Source organism: Heliangelus exortis, chromosome 3 (assembly GCF_036169615.1).
Source record: "Heliangelus exortis chromosome 3, bHelExo1.hap1, whole genome shotgun sequence".
Taxonomy (NCBI): Eukaryota; Metazoa; Chordata; class Aves; order Apodiformes; family Trochilidae; genus Heliangelus; species Heliangelus exortis.
In genome coordinates, this window is record NC_092424.1 from 27,104,827 (window position 1) to 27,125,082 (window position 20,256).

The following is a 20,256-nucleotide window of genomic DNA, read 5'->3' on the forward strand; positions in this document are numbered from 1 at the left end:
ATTAGCTTTTAAAACAGGTTATGAAAATGCATTGTTATTTTTGTTTTGTTTGCATCTCAGTAGCTACATTTGCAACAATTCAGTAAAGAAGCAACAGCTTCAGACAGATGAAATCTGAATAGAGTGCTATCAGTTTCAGCTGCTGCTCAGAAGGTTTTAAGACAGTGAAGACTAAAAAAGCAGGGGAAAAAAAAAGACTGGTGCACTGCAGTATATACAACTACACATGAACATTAGCATGGCTCAAAATTCTGAATTTTTGGCTACTTGGGTCTCAAACCAAATACCCTGCTGAACCATGAAAAGAGGTTCACACTGCACTAGAATCCTTCAGCAATTATATTCCACTGGGTCTGGTCAGAGAGTGAAATTTTGTTTTATTTTAGAAATACTTGGAATTTTCCAGGAAAGGATAGCAGTACATGTCCTGACCAACCTTACTTCCTAAGAGATGTGAATTACACAGTACAGAGAGTGATTGCTCACATATTTCAAGTGTAATTCTTAGCCCTGCATAGGCTTGAATCTGAAGTGATCTCCACTAGAGGTGATGGCAGTACATCAGTGATAGAACCGATCCAATTCAAGATATAAGCCATTAATTTCTATTCTAGCCACAGGCACTTGAATAAAAAAACCCACAAACCCTTTAGTCACTAAGGAACCCTACCAGACTATGGCAACAACTGCTTAATTTGAGACTACTCCATCCATAATGAACATGATGACTATTTAACTTAAAATAACCTCACCACACCTGTATCTTCAACAGGTAAATGAAGCTGTTACTCTTCAGAAATTTCTGATTCAAACCTTAGGCTTAAGTATTATACTACAAAACCAAAAAGCCTCAGAAACACCCCACCTACCTCTAATTAAAACTGTGCAGATGCTTTGGCTTTACCAGAGCAACACAAGAGATTCATTAATGCTGTCTACTAACATCCTCTCAAAAGAGTCTTCCTGCTAGCACACAATTATTTGTTGAAGTATGCTGCAGTCTCAGTGCTCCTCAAACATTTAACAAACCAGTTGTTTGCTATTAGCCATGACAGTTGGCAACAACATGAGTAAAGAACAGGAAGGATACAGTGTTCCAGTTTTCTGCACAAAGGGGAATGATGTTACCTTCACTGCCACTCGAGATGAAATCCTCATTATGACCTCCAAAACACGAATGGATTGTGTAAAATCCTTGTGTGACACCTTGGTACTTTCTCACTAAAACTCTGTCTTGTAAGTCCCATAAGTGAACTCCCTGGCAATATGAAACATAAAGGATGTTATTTTATCATTAACATTAAACATTTCATTCTTTCAAAAGATAATGAAATATTTTAAACATTATAAAAGTACACTACTTCAGCCAACATAAGCACTGTTATTAGATCAAGAAAGTAAAGATTTACAGAATTAGTAGATTAAAATTACAGTCTGTGGATCCTTCCTATTCTTAATGAAGGTTCCAAAAGTATAAATAAATAAAATCTAATTCTCATGCTCCAAGACATGTTAACCTGCCACAATTCTTGCTGTACCTGGTTTCTCAATAGACAGATACTACCATTTAATGTAAAAATTTTGAAATATGAACCTCTACTATAGATCAGTCAAAAAAAAAAAAAAAAAAAAAAAAAATCGCAAGAATAAGACTGCCTTCTTGTCAGAGAATGCCATGCTACAATTATGAATCTTAAGGCCATCTTATTAAATGAAAGTGGTCAATATCAAACATTCCAGGTTACATAGAAATAACAGGTAGCAGTGGCAAGTAATTTGCATTTCCATTTATCATCACAACTCACCTGAGTTGCTACATTTAACAAAGCTAAACGACCATTTTTTGAAATAGTAAACGACATAATAGGGTGATCTTCTTGTACTCTGAAATGACAAGACACAGTGTTAAGAGCACACTTAACCAAACAATGATACAACACCAAGACAAAAGGCATGGCCTGCGTCTTTGCAATATTATCAGGGAAAGAGAGTTCTGAATTTGAAATTAGGTACATCTCCATGTCAGCACAAGCCAGGTCTGCAATAGCTTGCTTGTCCTTTTAAGACCAAAAGGGACTTCAGACTTCAAATCCAGCTCCTAATTTCAAGGGAGGATTTACTAAAATATGCCAGGAATTGAGAAAACAATTCTTGATGACATAAATGATAGAACATCCACAATAAACTCACTCCACTGAGTAAGAAGTTATTTCTAATACTTGATCTAGTATTATCTGCAGCAACTGGAACTCAAAAATTCTCGTCCCACGTTATTCTTTTAATTCTCCTGACTCTAAGAACTGGAAATTCAAAACAAAAGGTAGTTACATGTTCCTGTCTGTAAGATCCTCAAAGTTATAACCCCGAATTCGCTGGTGTGTGTCCGATGCTAGAACAGTTTTCCCGTCACTCAAGCACCAAAGGCATTGTACTCTGACCCCTTCCCAGGAATCAAGGAGATTGCCATCTAAGTCCTGATCAGAAGGAAAAAAAAAAAACAACAAACCAACACAACGACAAACAAACAAAAAAACAAAAAATTGAAATGTTAGTCTCTGATTTCTGTGGAGTTGTGACACAATTATCTTTTTCACCTTCTGTTCAGACAGTTGCTAGAGAAAGCATTCTCACTCTGTAGAAGAGAGGACTTAACAATTTGGGGCTTGGCTGTCTTAACAGAGGGCTTTTTGTAGGTATCTGTCCTGGACAGCTGAGAATCTCTTTCTTCACTTTTTTTCTGATGTGTGATATATTCAATCTACATCACTCCACAGCACTCATCATTGCAGTGAGTGAGATTTACATAGTGCACTTTTATTCTGGGCACCAATTCAGGTGGACCACCTTTCCTAGCCAAGTAATGAGGCTTTCACATTTTCATTAAGCAAAGACAGCATGCAAACACTAAGACATATATTAAGAAATTTGCGAAATAAACAATATTTGTACATAAAGACACTATTTTTTATTAGTGTATTTTCTAGAGTGGCTAGGGAAAAAAGTTCCCAGACCACAAACCATCATCTAGGCAGAGTAATACCTCTACAAAAGATGCTTCAACCCAAGTAAACTACTCCATAAAGCAGAACTGCAGCTGAAATACCAGCATTAATATACTGCTTCTTTGAATTACAAAGGATTGGACACTCTCGTGTACACACACACACACAAAAAAAGTGGAAAGACATGAATTGCCACACAACTTTCATTCTTTGCTTTGTTTTCAGTGGGTCAGATGCAGAGAACTTACACACTGATAGAACTGTCCACGCTGACCTCCTGTGACAAAACGCTTCCCATCAGGATTCCAGGCAACACTTGTTAGACTGTCTTCATGAGATTGGCTCATCTTTGTCCTCAGCTCCCCAGTCTGGAAAATAAACAAATGCATCAATGCCTTATATGATAACCCTTCCTAAAGGGAAAGAATGTGGTCAAGGAACAGAGTGACATGAACAACTGTTTCCTGGGATCAACTGTGAGGGACCTGGTGACTTTCAGACAGCCTGCAGCCTGAATGGTTCTGACAGATAGAAAAGCCCAGTTCCTCAAAAGACAGTGAGCTAAGAAAAATCTTCAAAGCACAAAGAAAGAGGGGCAACAAACGGGACTCCAAGGCCTGTTTTCCATTCTAATCATTATTCCTGACCTGCACTGGACACTGCAGTGTCTGTGGCTAAACCAATCTGCAAGGAAACAGTCATCTGACATCAACTCACATCCTGGAGCTTGCCTCCAACATATTTCTTTTCACATCAGGACTAAAGTATGCCTGTCACTTCTCCAGCATCACATGTGAGGCTCATGAGGAGCAAGAGACATACAACATTCCTCTTCTAACAATAGGACTTTGTGGCTCTTACTGTCTCTCATACTTCTCTCCAAATACAGCAAAACTGCTATACCATGTTTTGCTCTGAAACAGCAATCAATGGTATTTCTGGAAAACATCTCCAAATTTAGTCCATTTGCTTCCCACCCACCACCAAAAGAAGAGACATCTCAGCACTTCTATCCCTTACATACAGCTTCCCAGATTTTTGTTATGTGGAAAAAAAAAACTGTTCAGGCAATAGCTTAAGTCTACAATAGTTAAGCTCCTTGGCTGAAAAACCAAAAACCTGCCAACAGTTTTTAGAATGGGGAGAGAGAAAAAGGGAAGGTTTCTGTAAGGAAAACCTTCTATCAAAGACAACACATGCCAGACAAGGTGATGCACCTGCTCTGCTTATCCTTTGTACTCTGGAGATTCTGTCACACTTTCTCAAAAAAGGATTGATAATTTTATCTGACATTCATAGTGTGCAGAGTGTATTATTTCAATACATTTATTAAAAAGCAAAATAAAATCATGAATAATGCAATTAAAAAGGCAAAACTACTTCAGCATCTCCAGTGACCCTGGACTTGATTTGGGTCTATGTCTTTCATCCCTTAAATCAGGAGAGATTTACTACTCAGTATATCAAACAACTGGAAGATTATGAGTAAAGAGATTAATTAGAAGAAGTTGAAAGAACAGATTAGAGATGAGAAATATGGAATAAAAAAACCCATAGAAACTAAGGATGCAGCAGAAGACCAAAAGAAAAATGCATCTGACTAAGTATATTTTGTTAAAAAGTTGAAGTATCAAAGCATGTAGAACATTCTCTTCCCTGATCTGGAGCTCTCAGTGCCAAGATTTAGTTTTCATCCCTAGCTTATTATTGCAATAGTATACTACTGTTTCACATGACAGTGAGCCCGTAAATTGCTTGTCATTGTCAAAACAGTAAGGGCTTCTCTCTACTGCTTCATGCCATCTCTAGTGCTCTTCACTTAGCCAATTTAATCAATTAAACAGAAGAAAAGTATTTGAAGGGTGAAAAAAAGAACATTTTTGTTTTAGGAAACTAAATTTTTCAGAGTCCAAGACAGCAAAAGAAAGACTATACAGCCAGCAGCTGAGGCAGAGGAAGCTTTTATATCAACTCAAGTTCCCATTAAAAAAAAAAAAAGCAAAACAAAACAAACAATACCTCAAAACAACCAGAACAGCAGAAAAGTATTTTCAAACTCATAGAAGAAATGGTTGAGTAACCTACTGTCTGACTGAAAGACAAAGTTCTGAAACCATAAATTTAAGCTTCTGTGGACCTTCCACTATCACTCAAAGGGTTACATATAAGTAAAAATAGCTTGTAGCATTTACTTGTGCTGCTCATCAGAATCTTCAAGGAGCAATCGCTCCCCTTAGATGATAATTCTGCCCTCTGTTTCTTTTAATTAATTTATTATGTTAATCTGTTCATTAGCTCTCCATGGTCTGATGGATTTATGCCATCCCTTCTCAGAAACTACTAGTAAGCAGATACTCTGGAGTTGCTGTACAGTCCCAGGCACTTAGACTTGAACTCCAACTTTAGCTTTCTACAAACCAAGTATGGAATTTTTAGGCTGCCATAATCTGTTTTTTCAAATCCAGGTGAAAAAAAAAAATAAAAAATCACTCTCTCCTCCTTACACATTCACATATTTGTAAAAGTTTGTAGAAGGGACCTCCTTCATGCTTAACATACATAAATACTGAACAAAGCGGTACGCTGACCACAAAGTTTTATTTTTAACTCTTAGTCACTACTTACTTGTACATTCCAGAGCCAAAGCTCAGAACAATCATCTGGTCCGCAGGCAACAAGATAGTTGTCATCTGGACTCCAAGCAATATAGGATACACCATATGCATGACCTTCTAACGTCTTAAGTAGTTTTAGCTGGTGAGTATCCTGAAACAAGAGAAATTCTGCTAAGACAGAGCAAATTAATTCCTACTAGATTTCACATACATAGTATGTACAAGTACAGAATGGCAAGTTTGCGTTGTGCAACCTGACACCTGCATCTCACAAAACCCATGAATAGGTTCTTACTTGAAAAGCAGTTGCTAGTTTACAGAGTAGGGCCATAAACTGAAAGCTTTTAAGTTTTAACATGAAAAATAACACTTGTAGGTATTTTTTTTCTAATATTCCATGATTCTGAAGGTAGAACTAGCAAAATACTATTACACGCAGACTTGTACATTGCATGATGTTTGTTTTGCTATAGAAGATTTCAGTTGTGTCCAGACTTTCTGCATGTACTGCAAAACAAAGTATCTATATTTTTCAGAATTAAGTGGCTTTCTTAAAAGCTTAAACGTGCTGAAGTCTGTTACAGTTAAACAGGTAACCAAAATCCTTATGCATGCTCAGAAGGGAAAACCTCTAAGTGCCAATGTTTTTATAAACTTGAATATATGTTGTGTGTGTTGCTCAAGAAAAAGTTTTACATAAAGGTATTTCAAAAGCTTCCTTGAGAAGTGTTCTTATTTCAGAAGTGTTACCTAAAGCAGGATGTTGCATCTTTGCTGTCAGACTTAGTGAATGAAGCATACTTCACTGGTGCAGAGTATCTTGTATCACCTTTCAGTTACAGCTCTTCTGCTGCCTTGTCAAAGGAACCTGACTTCCAAATAGCTTATAAAAATAAATATTACAGCTACATACTGTGAAACCACTCAAACCTTCTTCTATACAGTATCAGTACTGACTCTTGAAAACAACATGAATATAACACAAAGTAAAACCAAACTTGTTAAAACATTGAAAGTAATTTTTGTACACCCTGTTGGAAAACAGAGAACTGATTTTATTCCCTCCCGCCCCCGGTCAATGGGAGATGTTTAGACCTCCTATTTCTCTTCAGAAAGAGTAACTCACTTGAAAATCTAGCTTGATTTCTCACATTGCACCTTATTTTACTTTTGTTGTAGTATTAATCATCAAAGTATAGCTTGATTCTAAAGAGAAAGAATGTGGTCAAGGAACAGAGTGACATGAACAACTGTTTCCTGGGATCAACTGTGAGGGATCTGGTGACTTTCAGACAGCCTTCAGCCTGAATGGTTCTGACAGATAGAAAAGCCCAGTTCCTCAAAAGACAGTGAGCTAAGAAAAATCTTCAAAGCACAAAGAAAGAGGGGCAACAAACGGGACTCCAAGGCCTGTTTTCCATTCTAATCATTATTCCTGACCTGCACTGGACACTGCCGTGTCTGTAGCTAAACCAATCTGCAAGGAAACAGTCATCTGACATCAACTCACATCCTGGAGCTTGCCTCCAACATATTTCTTTTCACATCAGGACTAAAGTATGCCTGTCACTTCTCCAGCATCACATGTGAGGCTCATGAGGAGCAAGAGACATAAAACATTCCTCTTCTAACAATAGGACTTTGTGGCTCTTACTGTCTCTCATACTTCTCTCCAAATACAGCAAAACTGCTATACCATGTTTTGCTCTGAAACAGCAATCAATGGTATTTCTGGAAAACATCTCCAAATTTAGTCCATTTGCTTCCCACCCGCCACCAAAAGAAGAGACATCTCAGCACTTCTATCCCTTACATACAGCTTCCCAGATTTTTGTTATGTGGAAAAAAAAAACTGTTCAGGCAATAGCTTAAGTCTACAATAGTTAAGCTCCTTGGCTGAAAAACCAAAAACCTGCCAACAGTTTTTAGAATGGGGAGAGAGAAAAAGGGAAGGTTTCTGTAAGGAAAACCTTCTATCAAAGACAACACATGCCAGACAAGGTGATGCACCTGCTCTGCTTATCCTTTGTATTCTAGAGATTCTGCCACACTTAGTCAAATGATGCATTCCACATAGAAACATAGTTCACTCAAGATAGTCTTTAATGCTGTTGAATCAGATAAGAACTTTGAAATGAACACATGAAAATGAAAACAAGAATGAGTTAAGTAAGCTTAGAACTGCAGTAAGATATTAATGGCATGAAATGAAGAACACACACAGAAACAGTGTTATTACACTTGAGAAGAGGTGATGAAAAAAAGAAAGGGAGAAATGAGGAATTCTCAGACACATCAAGTGTATGTAAAAAGAATAGTGTACATTTAAACAGCACTCTCCCATCACCTGCTCAGAGTTGCATATATGTTTCCCTGTTACATATATACACACAGATTAGTTCTAAATATCTTAAGTCTTGCAAACCTGATTTAACTTACAATTCAAAAGACACAGTCAACTGCTACAGGAAATGAGAAGCATGCTCTAGCAAATACCAAAATGAACCATTTGAGTTATGTGACCCAATGTTATTTAGACATCCACCTCCTTAAAGAAGTAAACCCTTTCAAGTACTCTAATACAGATGATAAAAATTCTACAAAGCTGCGTTCTCACTGAGTCTTTATTAGGGATTTTTTTCCTTTAGTAATTCTTGGCCAAAAATGTTAGTCTAAAATACTCACCAAAACATTTTTTTTTATTTCATTAACCAGATATCACCTAAGAACTCACTATGAAGTATGCTAATCAAGATGATGTGTATTAAAGCCCACCTATATAAACAAAGATGGGCCTCTACAATTCAGTGACAAAACAACAGCAAGAACATGTAATTCAGAATTTACTTCAAAAATTATCTGTATTGTTTGGTTTTTGTTTGTTTCAGAATAATCCTGCAAAATTTACAGAAGTCAGCTTATACTGCTAAGCATTTTTTGGCTCAGAACACACTGGCTCCAGTAATAAACAAACCACAACAGCTGTATGCCTGAAGAAAAGTTTAAGGGCTATTTACAACTTCGCCTGTGGAAGAGGGTTTTAAGTTCTCCCACCTTCTAAACAGCAAAAAGGACTCAAATTATATGACTTTCTAACTAGGAAGAAAAGGACTGAGTTCAGCTCTCAAATGCTACTCAAAGCCAGCACAGAACTGCAAAAACCTTTTGTCTTTCACTTAGCATACCAGTTCACAGTTCTGTGATTAGGAAGTGTAAGACTTTTACTTCTGATCCTGTTTTACAAGCATTAACAACTCCAATACTTTGTGTCAAACCTTATTCACACTTTTCAATTCACAGTTCAATTCCACCTCTTATAAAATATATGAACATATTTTCATATTACTTCTTCCAGTCGAAAAAACAGTCTCAGATTCACTGCTTACTGTTTTTATTTACATAAGAATAGATATGGCTAGGAAAAACAAGTCTTGTAGCTATAGGATATTTCATAAGAGGAACAGTGCCACATTTTAGTATCAAAAGCTAAGTCTGTAAGAAAATGGATGGTTATACTTGCATGTCAGCAGGTTATGACAAGTGTTTAAATCTTCATGAAGCAGTATACCAACTTCACTTTAGCAGATACCGTTTTATTACTCAGAAATAAAGTATTTAAATCCAAGTATACTAGTAATAACAGGATAGCAAGAAAGGGGTTAGTGACATACAAAGAACAGAAGTACCCTTAATAAGAGTGATTTAGAATAGAGGTTCCTCACTGTCATGCTCCTTCCACTCTCACCCAATGTCTCTCAAGGCCTTCAAGTTAAGAAGCTCCCCACAAGGGCACCAGCAGGCTCTGACCCATGGTGCTGCTTAGAGGCACCCAATTCCTGCCCCAAAGCAGCCAACTGTTCAAGCCTGTAGGCATGAGCTTTTCAGCACCCTCCTTTGCTAACTTACACAGACAGCATTCTTCAGCCTTTTACATACATACATTTTAACACTTTGCACACTTACCGGATCAACCTGCCATATAATAACAGTTGTGTCCTTAGATCCTGTTGCTAATTTAGTGCCATCATTGGAGAATTTACAGAACCACACTTCATTACAGTGCTCCGTTAGTATCTGCTGTGTATAGCATGGGAACTGTTTCCTGGGAAAAGAAAGAAATGTATTAATTAGATTAATAAGAAAGCAGTAAGATAATTTTTTTCTTAATTCCAGCTAGTAAAAACTAAACCAAACTTATTTAAATGCAATACCAGACAACTTTCATGCTTTTATGTAACTTGGAATAAAACAGACCTCAGTAGGAGTGTTAGCAGCTTGTTACATACTATCGTGTGTGATATATAGAAAATACTGGAGTTCAAACCTCTTTGAACCCTACGTGCAATGCTTGTGCATTGTTTTATTCACATGTAATGTTTTTGTAAGTACCTAACTCACTTAGCTATATCTTGCCAAATATTTACAAGTGATTATTACATAAAAGTTGAAACAGGGTTATTCCTTTATTAATTTTTTTTAAATATGATTGTGCAGTAAGTTAGGTTGCCTTCACTTTGTTACTTTTCATTTACTTTGCAGAGTACCACAAACAACAGCTAAACACAACTAACATACTTTCATGAGCTTTCAACTTGATCCCTTTTCCCTCATGAAATGTTATTTTGTAAAACATTAAGTTATCAAACAAGATATAATACCATAAACTACTGAGGGAGAAGAGTCAAACATTTCTCTAGAGCTAATATTTAAACTTCTAGTTACACACTGAGGAAAAGCTAACAGTCAAAATACTAAGTTAGGTAAGAAATGAAGAAAAATTTTATTTACAGCTTGCCCACCGTATAAAAATTTGATAGCTAAATTAAATGGAGGCATTTACAGTAGATTGACTTTTAGAAGCAATACTGCAGTGACTACAAGTTCATTGTTCAGATTCACTTAAAGGTAGCCTCTAACTGCAGACATTTTTTCTTGAACTGCAGGGATCCTGAAATGGTTTAGTCTTATGCTGAGTTTTTATGGTGCTCAGTGCAACAGAGCAACACAATTCTAATGGAACAGAGGAGTACAAATGTGTCACGGTTTGAGTGGACCGGGATAGTTTTTAGTACCAGCACATGGACCTAAAGAGAGTGTCTTTAGGACCCCGAGGGATTCAAGAGATGCAGAACAGAGGGGGGTCAATATTCCCTCCCATTTCCTGTCCATACTCTATAGAAAGTCAGGAAGAGCAGAGGCCTGCTCTCTTTTGCACCTGCTACTTGCTTCACTGCTGTTCCCTTGCACTTTACCACCAGCTCACCATGTGCTCTTCAGAGTCCCCATCCATGGGGCACTGGGAAGAGCCATGGATCCCTCTCCTGAGGTGGCCCTGCTGCAAAGGGCCCTCAGGCACCTATCCCTGTGATCACCTACATCAGGTTGTGTATTTGTTCCTTATTCCATACATTACTGCCTTTCCCCTCTTCTAGTAAACCTGCTTCAGTTTTCATTTCCAAGTCTCTTGTCCTTATTCCCCTCTTACCTTCCCTTGGGAGGGTGGAGGAGCGGCAGAGGACAGCAATTCTGTCCTCTGGTTTTCAGTCTGCCCAGACTGATACATTTTGACATAATGTAACAGCAGTCTCTGTGAATGTGCAGTTGTACTTACCACTGGAGATAAACCGCCCTAAAAACCCTACTTGCTTTGAATTTGTGTTTAAAAATACAGTTCTGTGGTAGCCAGGCTTACAGACACTTGAAAAACTACTTCTTACCAGAAGCTAAAAAAAGTTATGCTCAACAGAGTATCTACACCCTCTCAATCAGTTTTCTTTTACTAGAAGATGCTTCCTAATCCATGCTTCGAGACTAACAGGCAGGACTAAATAACCATACATCCCTATTTCCTGTGTTATGGTAGAGGAAGATAAACAGAATGTAAGTATACAGATTCACAGTCAGCTTCTTTAGGTATGTACTTAATTGTTGATAGAAAAATACAAGTCTGTTCTGCTCCTGCTCTAAGCTTACCAAGAACTGTCTAGCTGCAACTGGAACAACACTGAACCCAAGGTAAAAAGCCCCACCCATGAGAGACTGTTTTCCTTGAAGTCCAGAAGGAGGTAGCCAAACCCTTACACAGGTACACACACAGGAAGAGTGACCCATTACTATTTAGCTATGCTCTAGTAAGTTAATGTTTTCCCTCAGTAGTTGCCTAGAAGCTGAAAGAATCTTTGTCTGTAACTTACACAAGGCACAAGTGTCCCACAAAAAACTTTTCAGCATATTTGATTTAAAAATATATATTCTAAAGAATAATAGCAATTTGTATTTCAAAGCCTAAGAAAAGCAGCCAAGGTTTTCTAGACACGAAAAGCAAGCCATATAATGCAGGAGTACACAATTTTCATAGTAAGGTGGCCTTTAGGTTCCTAAAAAGGGTAATAGGCACAGTGATAAAGCTGCTGCAGACACATCCCCAACAGTGAATTATGCTATTTACAATTCAGCTAGATCAGAGCACGCTCACAAAAAGTTCTCTTCACTTAATGAAATACACAGTCCACTAAGTCTGACTTCACAGATAGCAAAGTATACTTTAAATAACCCTTCTGCTGAAGGGAATTGCAGAGGTCTTGAAACAAGAAACCAAAACTAGTCATCCAACAGTTTCTGATTTTAGTAATTAAATATTATTGTAGCTCAAAGGTTCTTTACCTGAAGTATTTCAATACACATTCTTGTGTTCAGCACAGAATAATGTTGTTCACATACTCAAAGTATCTAATAAATATCTGTTGTTTTATTTAGAATTTTGAACATCTGTAAATACAACACCAGATACTTTTTTTATTCCCTGTACATACAACAGGAGACTTGAAAACTTCAACAATGGCTCTTTTTTAAAAAAAAAGTTTTACATTAATACTACTATCAAAAAAGAATCAGCATTCACCTCTCATTTGGGCTTCACTGTTTGTAAATTCAGACTGAAGTTCATTTTCATGAAATTAAGACAAAAGAACTCCAGGGGGCAAAAGTCCAAACCAACAACAAAAACACAAAAACCCAATAAAACACACAACTAGGCTGAGGGCCCCAAAACAAAAAACACCAAGAGCATTAATCTTCTATTATCAAAATCTCAGGTACAAGACTCGTAGCAGTATCTCCCTCTTATCTCCCACTCCTATAAAGTGATTAGGTTTTAGTTAAACATTTTACCTATTAGTGAAATTCAAGTATTGCAAGAAGTCCAAAACAGATTAGTTCCAACTTAAAAAAGGGAAAGTTGTCAGTGTTCTGTTTTTAAGCAGTACAAAAACTACTGTCACATCTCTCAGTTTATAATCAAAATTTGGCTTCCACTGTCTTTAACTCACCTCATTATGCCCAAGCATAGCAGCACGTACAGAGGACCACATACTGATCTCAGACCCCTGCAATAGGTAGGTACAATAGGTTGAGTTGAGGACAGAATGGAAGCCTTGATTTTGAAGTGGGTTTTTTTTTTGGAACTGAAGTAGTCATGAGTATGTAAATATGTGTACATACCAAATAGGCAAGCTTAGGAAAGACCACACTTGGTGGAAAAAACAAAACATAACATCACCAAACCTATGGCCAAACTTATGTCCAGATGGGTGAAATTCAAGTCCAGATTTGTTGCACACAGCATCTTTTATATTCAGCTCAAACTAGTCTTTCAGTAAATCATGCTCTTTCCAGTTGGCTTGCATGCCAAAGAATAACATACAATGTTATTTATGGACTTGTAAAATTGCTATAATTTTATCTCTTTCCATTATTTTAAGACTCACTTCTGAAGCTGAGAAGCCACAATTCCAGTATCTAATAATTTCCAATAGCTCATAAAATGGGGAACAGTCAAATGTCCACATGCACACATGCAAAACTGCTTCAAGGCTGTGATGTAACAAAACTGCAAGCTAGACAAGAGCCTGAAAAAGTTACTTGAATAGATGAAGTGCCAATGATACTGAACCTTAAGATGGCTACAGTGAAGTACTAGGGAAGTCTGCACCTTTAGAAACCGATTCCAAGTAACTCAAGAAGACAAGTCAGAACAGCTGAGTTCAGAAAGTTTCTATAAGCAAGTTTATCAGTACAGCTAACCAACCCTAGCATGAAAAAAAATTCCACCATACGCCCAAGCACTAGACTGCTACATGAGCAAACAAAAAAGGGTATCACCTTCAGCCCTTTTTTTCTACCTATCCTCGCCTTCATTCCCTATTAAACCAGGCACAGCAGCTTTCCATAAATAGTACACTGAGTTTTTATGTCTTTCACTGAGTTCTGCTGCTTGAGGAAAACACTCAAGTGAGCCATTCGTTACATGCAAACTAACATCTTCACGCTTCATACATCTTCTAGAATATGGCATTTTGTAAATTCAGAAGCAGCATCTGTTTTGTAAAAATTATCTAGGCAGTCTTAAGAGCTACTATGCAGCTACGAGACATTCATTCTTACTACCTTACAAATCTGTGAATAGTTCTTTACATCATCCATATTATATATTATGTACACCAAATGTCTATTGCACATTTCTACTCTGTTTTAACCTTTGTGTCTTACTTTTGCGCTTCTCTTTCCACTACTAAAAGTTGAAACTGAAAGTTAACTTCATAAAGTATGCTTCAGTAGACTTTTTGCATTCCAGCAAGCTGGAAGGCAGCCTGGATAAGCAATATACTATTCTCCAGTGAAAAAACACATCAAATATGTGTTGATAAATAAACAGACCAACTGTCCAGAATTACAAGAAGCATGTGGCAAAGGATTAGCATCATAATATATTCTATTCATACCCACGTGATTGAAATTTTGAAGTTTCAGTCTTACCTCATTACCACATATCCAGCTACCAAAGTCTCTTACACACACCTTTTCTACTCCCTCCAACTATTAATTTAATGACAACTGTCTTTAACCAGTCAAATTCTGTTAAACCAATTCAGAATAATTTTCATGTTCCCTGTAACAGTTAGTACAATCAGATTATTTTAAAAGACAAAGAAAAAAACGTTGCCCATCTTAAAAGTCACAAGGGTGTCTTACCTACTACAAACATGATCTATTAGCAGTGAGACGGAATCTAGATTACTATCTAGTTTGGTATTATGATATAGGCACCGGTCCCGTTGTAGCTCCACAGCCTGACGTAGCAGGTTCTGTAAACGCCTTGGAGGAAGCATCACTGATGGGGGTAGGTATGCTTTAAAGAAGTGATTAAGAAAACAAACAACAAAACAAAACACACAAAAAAACCAACCAACAAAAAAAAAAAAAAAAAAAAAAAACCAAAAAACAAACAAACAAAACAAAACAAAAAAAAAAAAGAGATATCAAAATCAAGTTACAAGAGCATATTTTGATTAGTGCTTTTGGAAGAGATATTAATGAGTAAAGATTAAAAGCTACTAGAAAAAAGTGCACACAGACAATCAAATTTACAGCTATACATCTGGAATTAGAAACAAACTTCTGGAAACCAGAGATGCATGCAAGGTATTTGTAGTTATAGTAGATGTTGCCCTGGCCAATAACCACAAGCTAATTTACACAAGCTAACTCAAAGCCCAGTATTGAACAAAATCTGAAAAATTCTAAATAGTATCAGTTGTGTTCATTTAAAGAATTCTCCATTAACACTATCAAATTAAAGAATACCATGGGTTTTACAACTTTGATCCATAGTATTACAAGAGCCACAAGAAAGAGAAAGGAGAAACCACACTTCTTAGCAAAGTCTGAGACCTTTATCAAACAGCACTAGTATCTCCAGTGGTGACAAGGCCACATTAAGTTTCAGCCTTTCAATATATCTGGCAGTTACCAAACACTCTCCTCCCACCCCAAACTGCACATTTTAATCACCAAGTTGTATTATGACTGCACACAGTAGAGCTAAGAAATAAGAGCTGCTATTCCAAATAGTTTATCCAAGTCAGCAAAATATTAGATACAGAAGACTAAAGTGAAATGGCATCCCCATTAACCAAGAAATACACAAACAACAATTGGCAAATGCAGTTAAAGTCAGTTCCCTGGGATACATCATTATGTAAGATGTACTGTATTTACACAGGCAGGAATAAATTCTAAACACTAAAACATCTTACTCTGGAGTTTGTCCAAAAGTTTCGATCTGGAAGCTGTTCCTTTCCCTTCCCACTCTGCTTTTGCACGCAAGTCTTCTGCGTGGCTACACATCAGATACCTGTGTAAAAAAGCGCACACGCACCAACAGACCAAGTCTTTCTGGAATCATTCTTTTCACTTTAAAGCATGATGTATAACATTCTTAATGAACTGGAAACAGGTGGTTTAAGCTTGAGACTGATGGGAAAAAAGGCAAGGAACAATTTCACAAAAACAGACATCTTCAGAACAAACATCTACAAATTTGCAACAGAAAAAAAGCCACACGGATTTTAGGGAAGGTAAAAACATCTTCATCAAAGAAGAAAGCAGACTATAATAATCTACTTATTCAATTACAAGCTAACAGGCTAGTGATTCTCAAGACTGGATGACCATGCATTTGTATGTGTTCAGGTTCTAGTATGATTAACAACAATTAGGTTGTTTTCAGGCATCTGAAACAGAATACCGACTACTGAACAGTTTACACTCAAAATTTTTGCATATCTCACTACAGTTTATTGATCAATGGGAGAACAGCTTTTATACAATTTGAGATGTTGTAGCATCCTCTATCAAAAGCTATAGAATTCTTTAGAAAATTCCACCAAAAAAAGCTCCCCAATCCCAAACACTTACCCACTGAGGACATGAATACGTTCTGTATTATATTTCAGAGGAGTCAGTTCACAGCGTAGAACTTGAAGTGCCTCCAGGACCTTGCCATCCTCCAGGTATTCCAGGTACTTCTGCTGCAGCAGCAAAAACTTCATCCTCTGACATGACAGAAAGCAGCAGTCAGGGGAAAAAGGTTGACTGAAGTTTCAGAAAACGTTTGAGCCTAAACAGAACAGTAGAAACCATTCTACTATGCCCTTCAGAAATACAGCTGTATGTAATGTTTCATTACTCAGTTTCTTTTTGCTGGGTTTTCAGCAACATTGCAGCAGTTACCCGTTAATTTTCTTCCTCTCATTATTATGGGGCTTAAAGTATCTTCCTCCCTCATTTCTCAGATTTCCCTCCCCCCCCCTTCAACTTGTACTGTTTTCCTACTCACTCTCTTTTCAGTTGCCATCCTTCAAACCCGGAATTAAATATGCTTCCCAATCTTACATTCTATCAGTAGAAGCACCAAAAAGCAGTTAGTCACATATTTAAGACTGCATGAGAGCACAGAACACAGCAGGTCAGCTTAAGAAGCTCTCATATTTCTTACAGAGGAGCTGACAAGGATTGTTTGCATAGCTTTGTAACATACAGAAATAACCAACTGACACTCCCTGAGGTTTTGTTTTATAGTTCCATGTTAAGTTGTTTTCCTTGAGTGTTGTATCATTTTTCAGGATTAAAGATGAAATAGCTTCCTGTATTTTGGAATCACTTCCCTTCTCAGAAATAATCATTACTATTTCATAGTGTTACTTGCATCTTACATGTTTTTTTCTATTTCATTAAAAAAAAAAATAAAAATAAAAAATCAAGCCTGCTATTCTAACAAGTGTATGTAGATAAAAAAAAAATAATCCGGAATCCATTTACTACATTCAAAAACTCAATGCTTCTATAATTCTTTTAATAATCTATTTATTAGATACACATTTTAGTTGTTTCTGGATGAAACATACTATTCTGTGTTTGTACATCTCCTTTACTGCTAGCATTTATAAGAGATAAAAAGATCTTTCCGGTCAGCAAAATTCACCAGGTTAAAGAGAAAAATGTATGTTCTTATATACATCAGTGAAAAACAGAGAGATCAAGGATAGCAAATTACATTTACTTTTCTAGTAAATACACCGCCAGTTCAATCACTGGTTTCCTTTGCTTTGTCAGACCTCGGGCACCTCACGGTCTTCATGATCATATTTGGTCAATGTTTACTCAGTTTCCAACACAGTGCTAGCCTCCTTAAGTAGAGGGATCATCCAGAGATTTAAGATGCTGCTGTCCTACTAAAGCTTACACGAAAGTGTAAGGCTTACTATAGGTAAAATCCAAACTTAAAACATAAATCAGTTTTAGCTTCCAGACATGCACAATTCTTCAAATTAATAGTTTCTGCACACAGTGTTACTAACTCACTACACATCTTTGAGAAGTGTAAAACATTACACAGTAAAGGTGTTTTATGTTCAAACATGTCTGTAGTAGTACTGTTATCCTCTATGTGACAGGCAAACCCATATTACATTCCCTATCCACATCTTTATTTGAATTTGGAATTGTTAGAGCATCACTGTACAGTTTTTCCAGGTGAGATGACATTTTTTGGTGTTCTGACATTTAGAAAACAAACAAAAAAGTTATTTACAACATCAGTGATTGGTTCCATGCAGTAGGCCAGCAGACCTCACACTGTTTGCTTATATACTAGCAGCAGGAGGTGTAAGACCTTCCTCTCTTAGCTGGATGTGCTCATAAAGATGCATAGAAGTGCTCAGGTAGTAATCACATACTATATTTTACTCTTCTTGGTCACTTCACACTGATGATATTCATTACATAAAAAATACTCTAGTATTTCCACTTAGTAATGAAAACTATAATACCTCTAGTTCTCCATTCAGTGCATATAATATTTATTTGATTTATATCATCTTTCCTTAAATATGATAATCATATCTATATCTACTAACTTTCTCGCTCCCTTCTTTCAGGATTTGGCATGTTGATTTAATTTCTTTAGGGAGAAAAAGTAAAAAGAGCAGATCTTCCCCCCCCCCCCGCAAAAAAAAAAAAACAACCCAGTTTTCATAACACCAGTTCTGACAATTCCAGTGGAAGCATAACAGGAACACTAACAAACAGAATGCTGTTGTCAAGTTACCCGAAGAGGTAAAACTTCAGTTTTAGATTAGAAAGTATATTAAGTATTTCATTAAAAAAAAAAAAAAAGTCATCACGTGTGACTTTGGCACATTCAGAGTATAAAAGCTTCCAGAACAATATAGTACTGTACATTTTATGCAAGAGTCTACTGTTAACATAATGGAGAATCAGCATAAGAGATAAGCAGTTTTAAACTGTAACTTATCTATAGCAAAAGGTAGAACTATCGTAAAGTGTTGATAGGGAAATTAAAGTGATTTCCTAAGCTATTTTGATAAATGTGCCAAAACTTGCTCTGCAGCATATTCTAACAATGGCATGAATACAGCCTTCTTAAGGCAGAAGTCACACTCCAGTGACATCATATTTCAAGTAATTTATCTCAGGACACTCACAGCCCCCCGCCACGTTACTGTGTAACTACTGACACTGCTGACAAACAGATTTCACTGAATGACTGAATTTTGTCTTAATTTTCTCTCAACACTTATATGCCCTGCTAACAGTACTGTTATATTACTTCCAATATCCTCTTCTCGTGGTAGACAAGACCATTTTGAGTACATAATCTCTTCTAGAACCCAAAAACTCTTCTAGAAGAGAAGTGTTTATAATATTAAGAACTGTAAAGTAAAAGCACAAACCCTGGGATTTAAGTAGAACAGAACTAGTATAAAACTAATCTTACACAATGCACTCAGTACAACAGCTTACTCAAATCTCCCTATTTTTTAGCTGCCTTCCAAACAAGGAAAATAAAAACTATCATAATCCAAATTATACCATTTACAATGTAACAGAAGTGCCTGGGATTTGTTATTATCATCTCAATGTTTGCAATGGAAATTTAGCATCACTCTCTTTACTGCTGAACACTTTAAATCCAGACACCACCATCACTTAGCTTATATCACAGTCTTCACCCTGTAGGACCCCTGAAAGAATGCAGTACAATAGTTTCAGTATGCAGTCAGGCTGGTTTTGTTTAGCTATTAAGACTTCATCCTCTCTTTCAGCTCTACAGAGAAGGTGAGGATAAAGTGTTTTACTTTGTTGTTTCTACAAGTTATTATTTTAGTGCAAGTTAAACCTCTGATCACCTTGGGGCAAAACTAGGGAGTTAATGGCTTCACAGGGTTTTTAGTCTTGTTTGTTTTGATGTGTATACTATTAGCATTTTGCTTTCTCCAAACTACAGCCTTCTATTACTAACACTAATGACTAGTGTTTTACTCTGTCACTGTTCTAATCATTAGTAGGAAAGCCTCTGGCAGAATCTTAAAATTCTAAGAAGTTCTGCATGTGCCATGATTAACCAGCACCAGGTAAGTGAAGGTGAAAGCCTCAGCAACACAATCATGAAAGTAACAGGACAAACTTCCCACCACAGTCAATAAATTGGGCCATTTTGATCACTTGTTACAGTAGCAAATCTTCAGGGGTTCAGAACACTAAAATGCTTAACAAACTAACTTCAGGATTAGATTTTTGTGTTATTTTTAACCGGCAGATCTAAACAAACTACAGAACTGTTTTATTACTGTACCAAGAATTCAAAAAATAAGTAACACTGCTGTCATAAGTAAATCTTCAAAGTAAAGGCAACAAAAGAAAGACAGACTGAAATTATCAGCTGATGTTTCAGGACAAACTCAATACAGTAGCCATCTGCCTGCAGAACCAAGATCCTG

At 36.7% G+C, this 20,256-nt stretch overlaps 1 protein-coding gene across 2 annotated transcripts in view; it reads right to left on the reverse strand.

The window, feature by feature from the left end:
* Positions 1-20,256, reverse strand: part of WDR26 (WD repeat domain 26) — a 33,438-nt gene that overhangs the window by 7,604 nt on the left and 5,578 nt on the right. Inside the window, exons 4-13 of one of the 2 annotated variants that reach the window (XM_071739747.1) lie at positions 16,373-16,509; positions 15,712-15,809; positions 14,648-14,804; positions 12,946-13,002; positions 9,581-9,719; positions 5,628-5,768; positions 3,251-3,370; positions 2,329-2,474; positions 1,806-1,884; positions 1,129-1,258 (exon numbers count right to left, since the gene is read on the reverse strand). In XM_071739747.1, coding sequence (XP_071595848.1) covers positions 1,129-1,258; positions 1,806-1,884; positions 2,329-2,474; positions 3,251-3,370; positions 5,628-5,768; positions 9,581-9,719; positions 12,946-13,002; positions 14,648-14,804; positions 15,712-15,809; positions 16,373-16,509 — 1,204 coding nt within the window. The remainder of the gene's footprint in view (positions 1-1,128; positions 1,259-1,805; positions 1,885-2,328; positions 2,475-3,250; positions 3,371-5,627; positions 5,769-9,580; positions 9,720-12,945; positions 13,003-14,647; positions 14,805-15,711; positions 15,810-16,372; positions 16,510-20,256) is intronic. The other variant, XM_071739746.1, reaches the window with a different exon arrangement.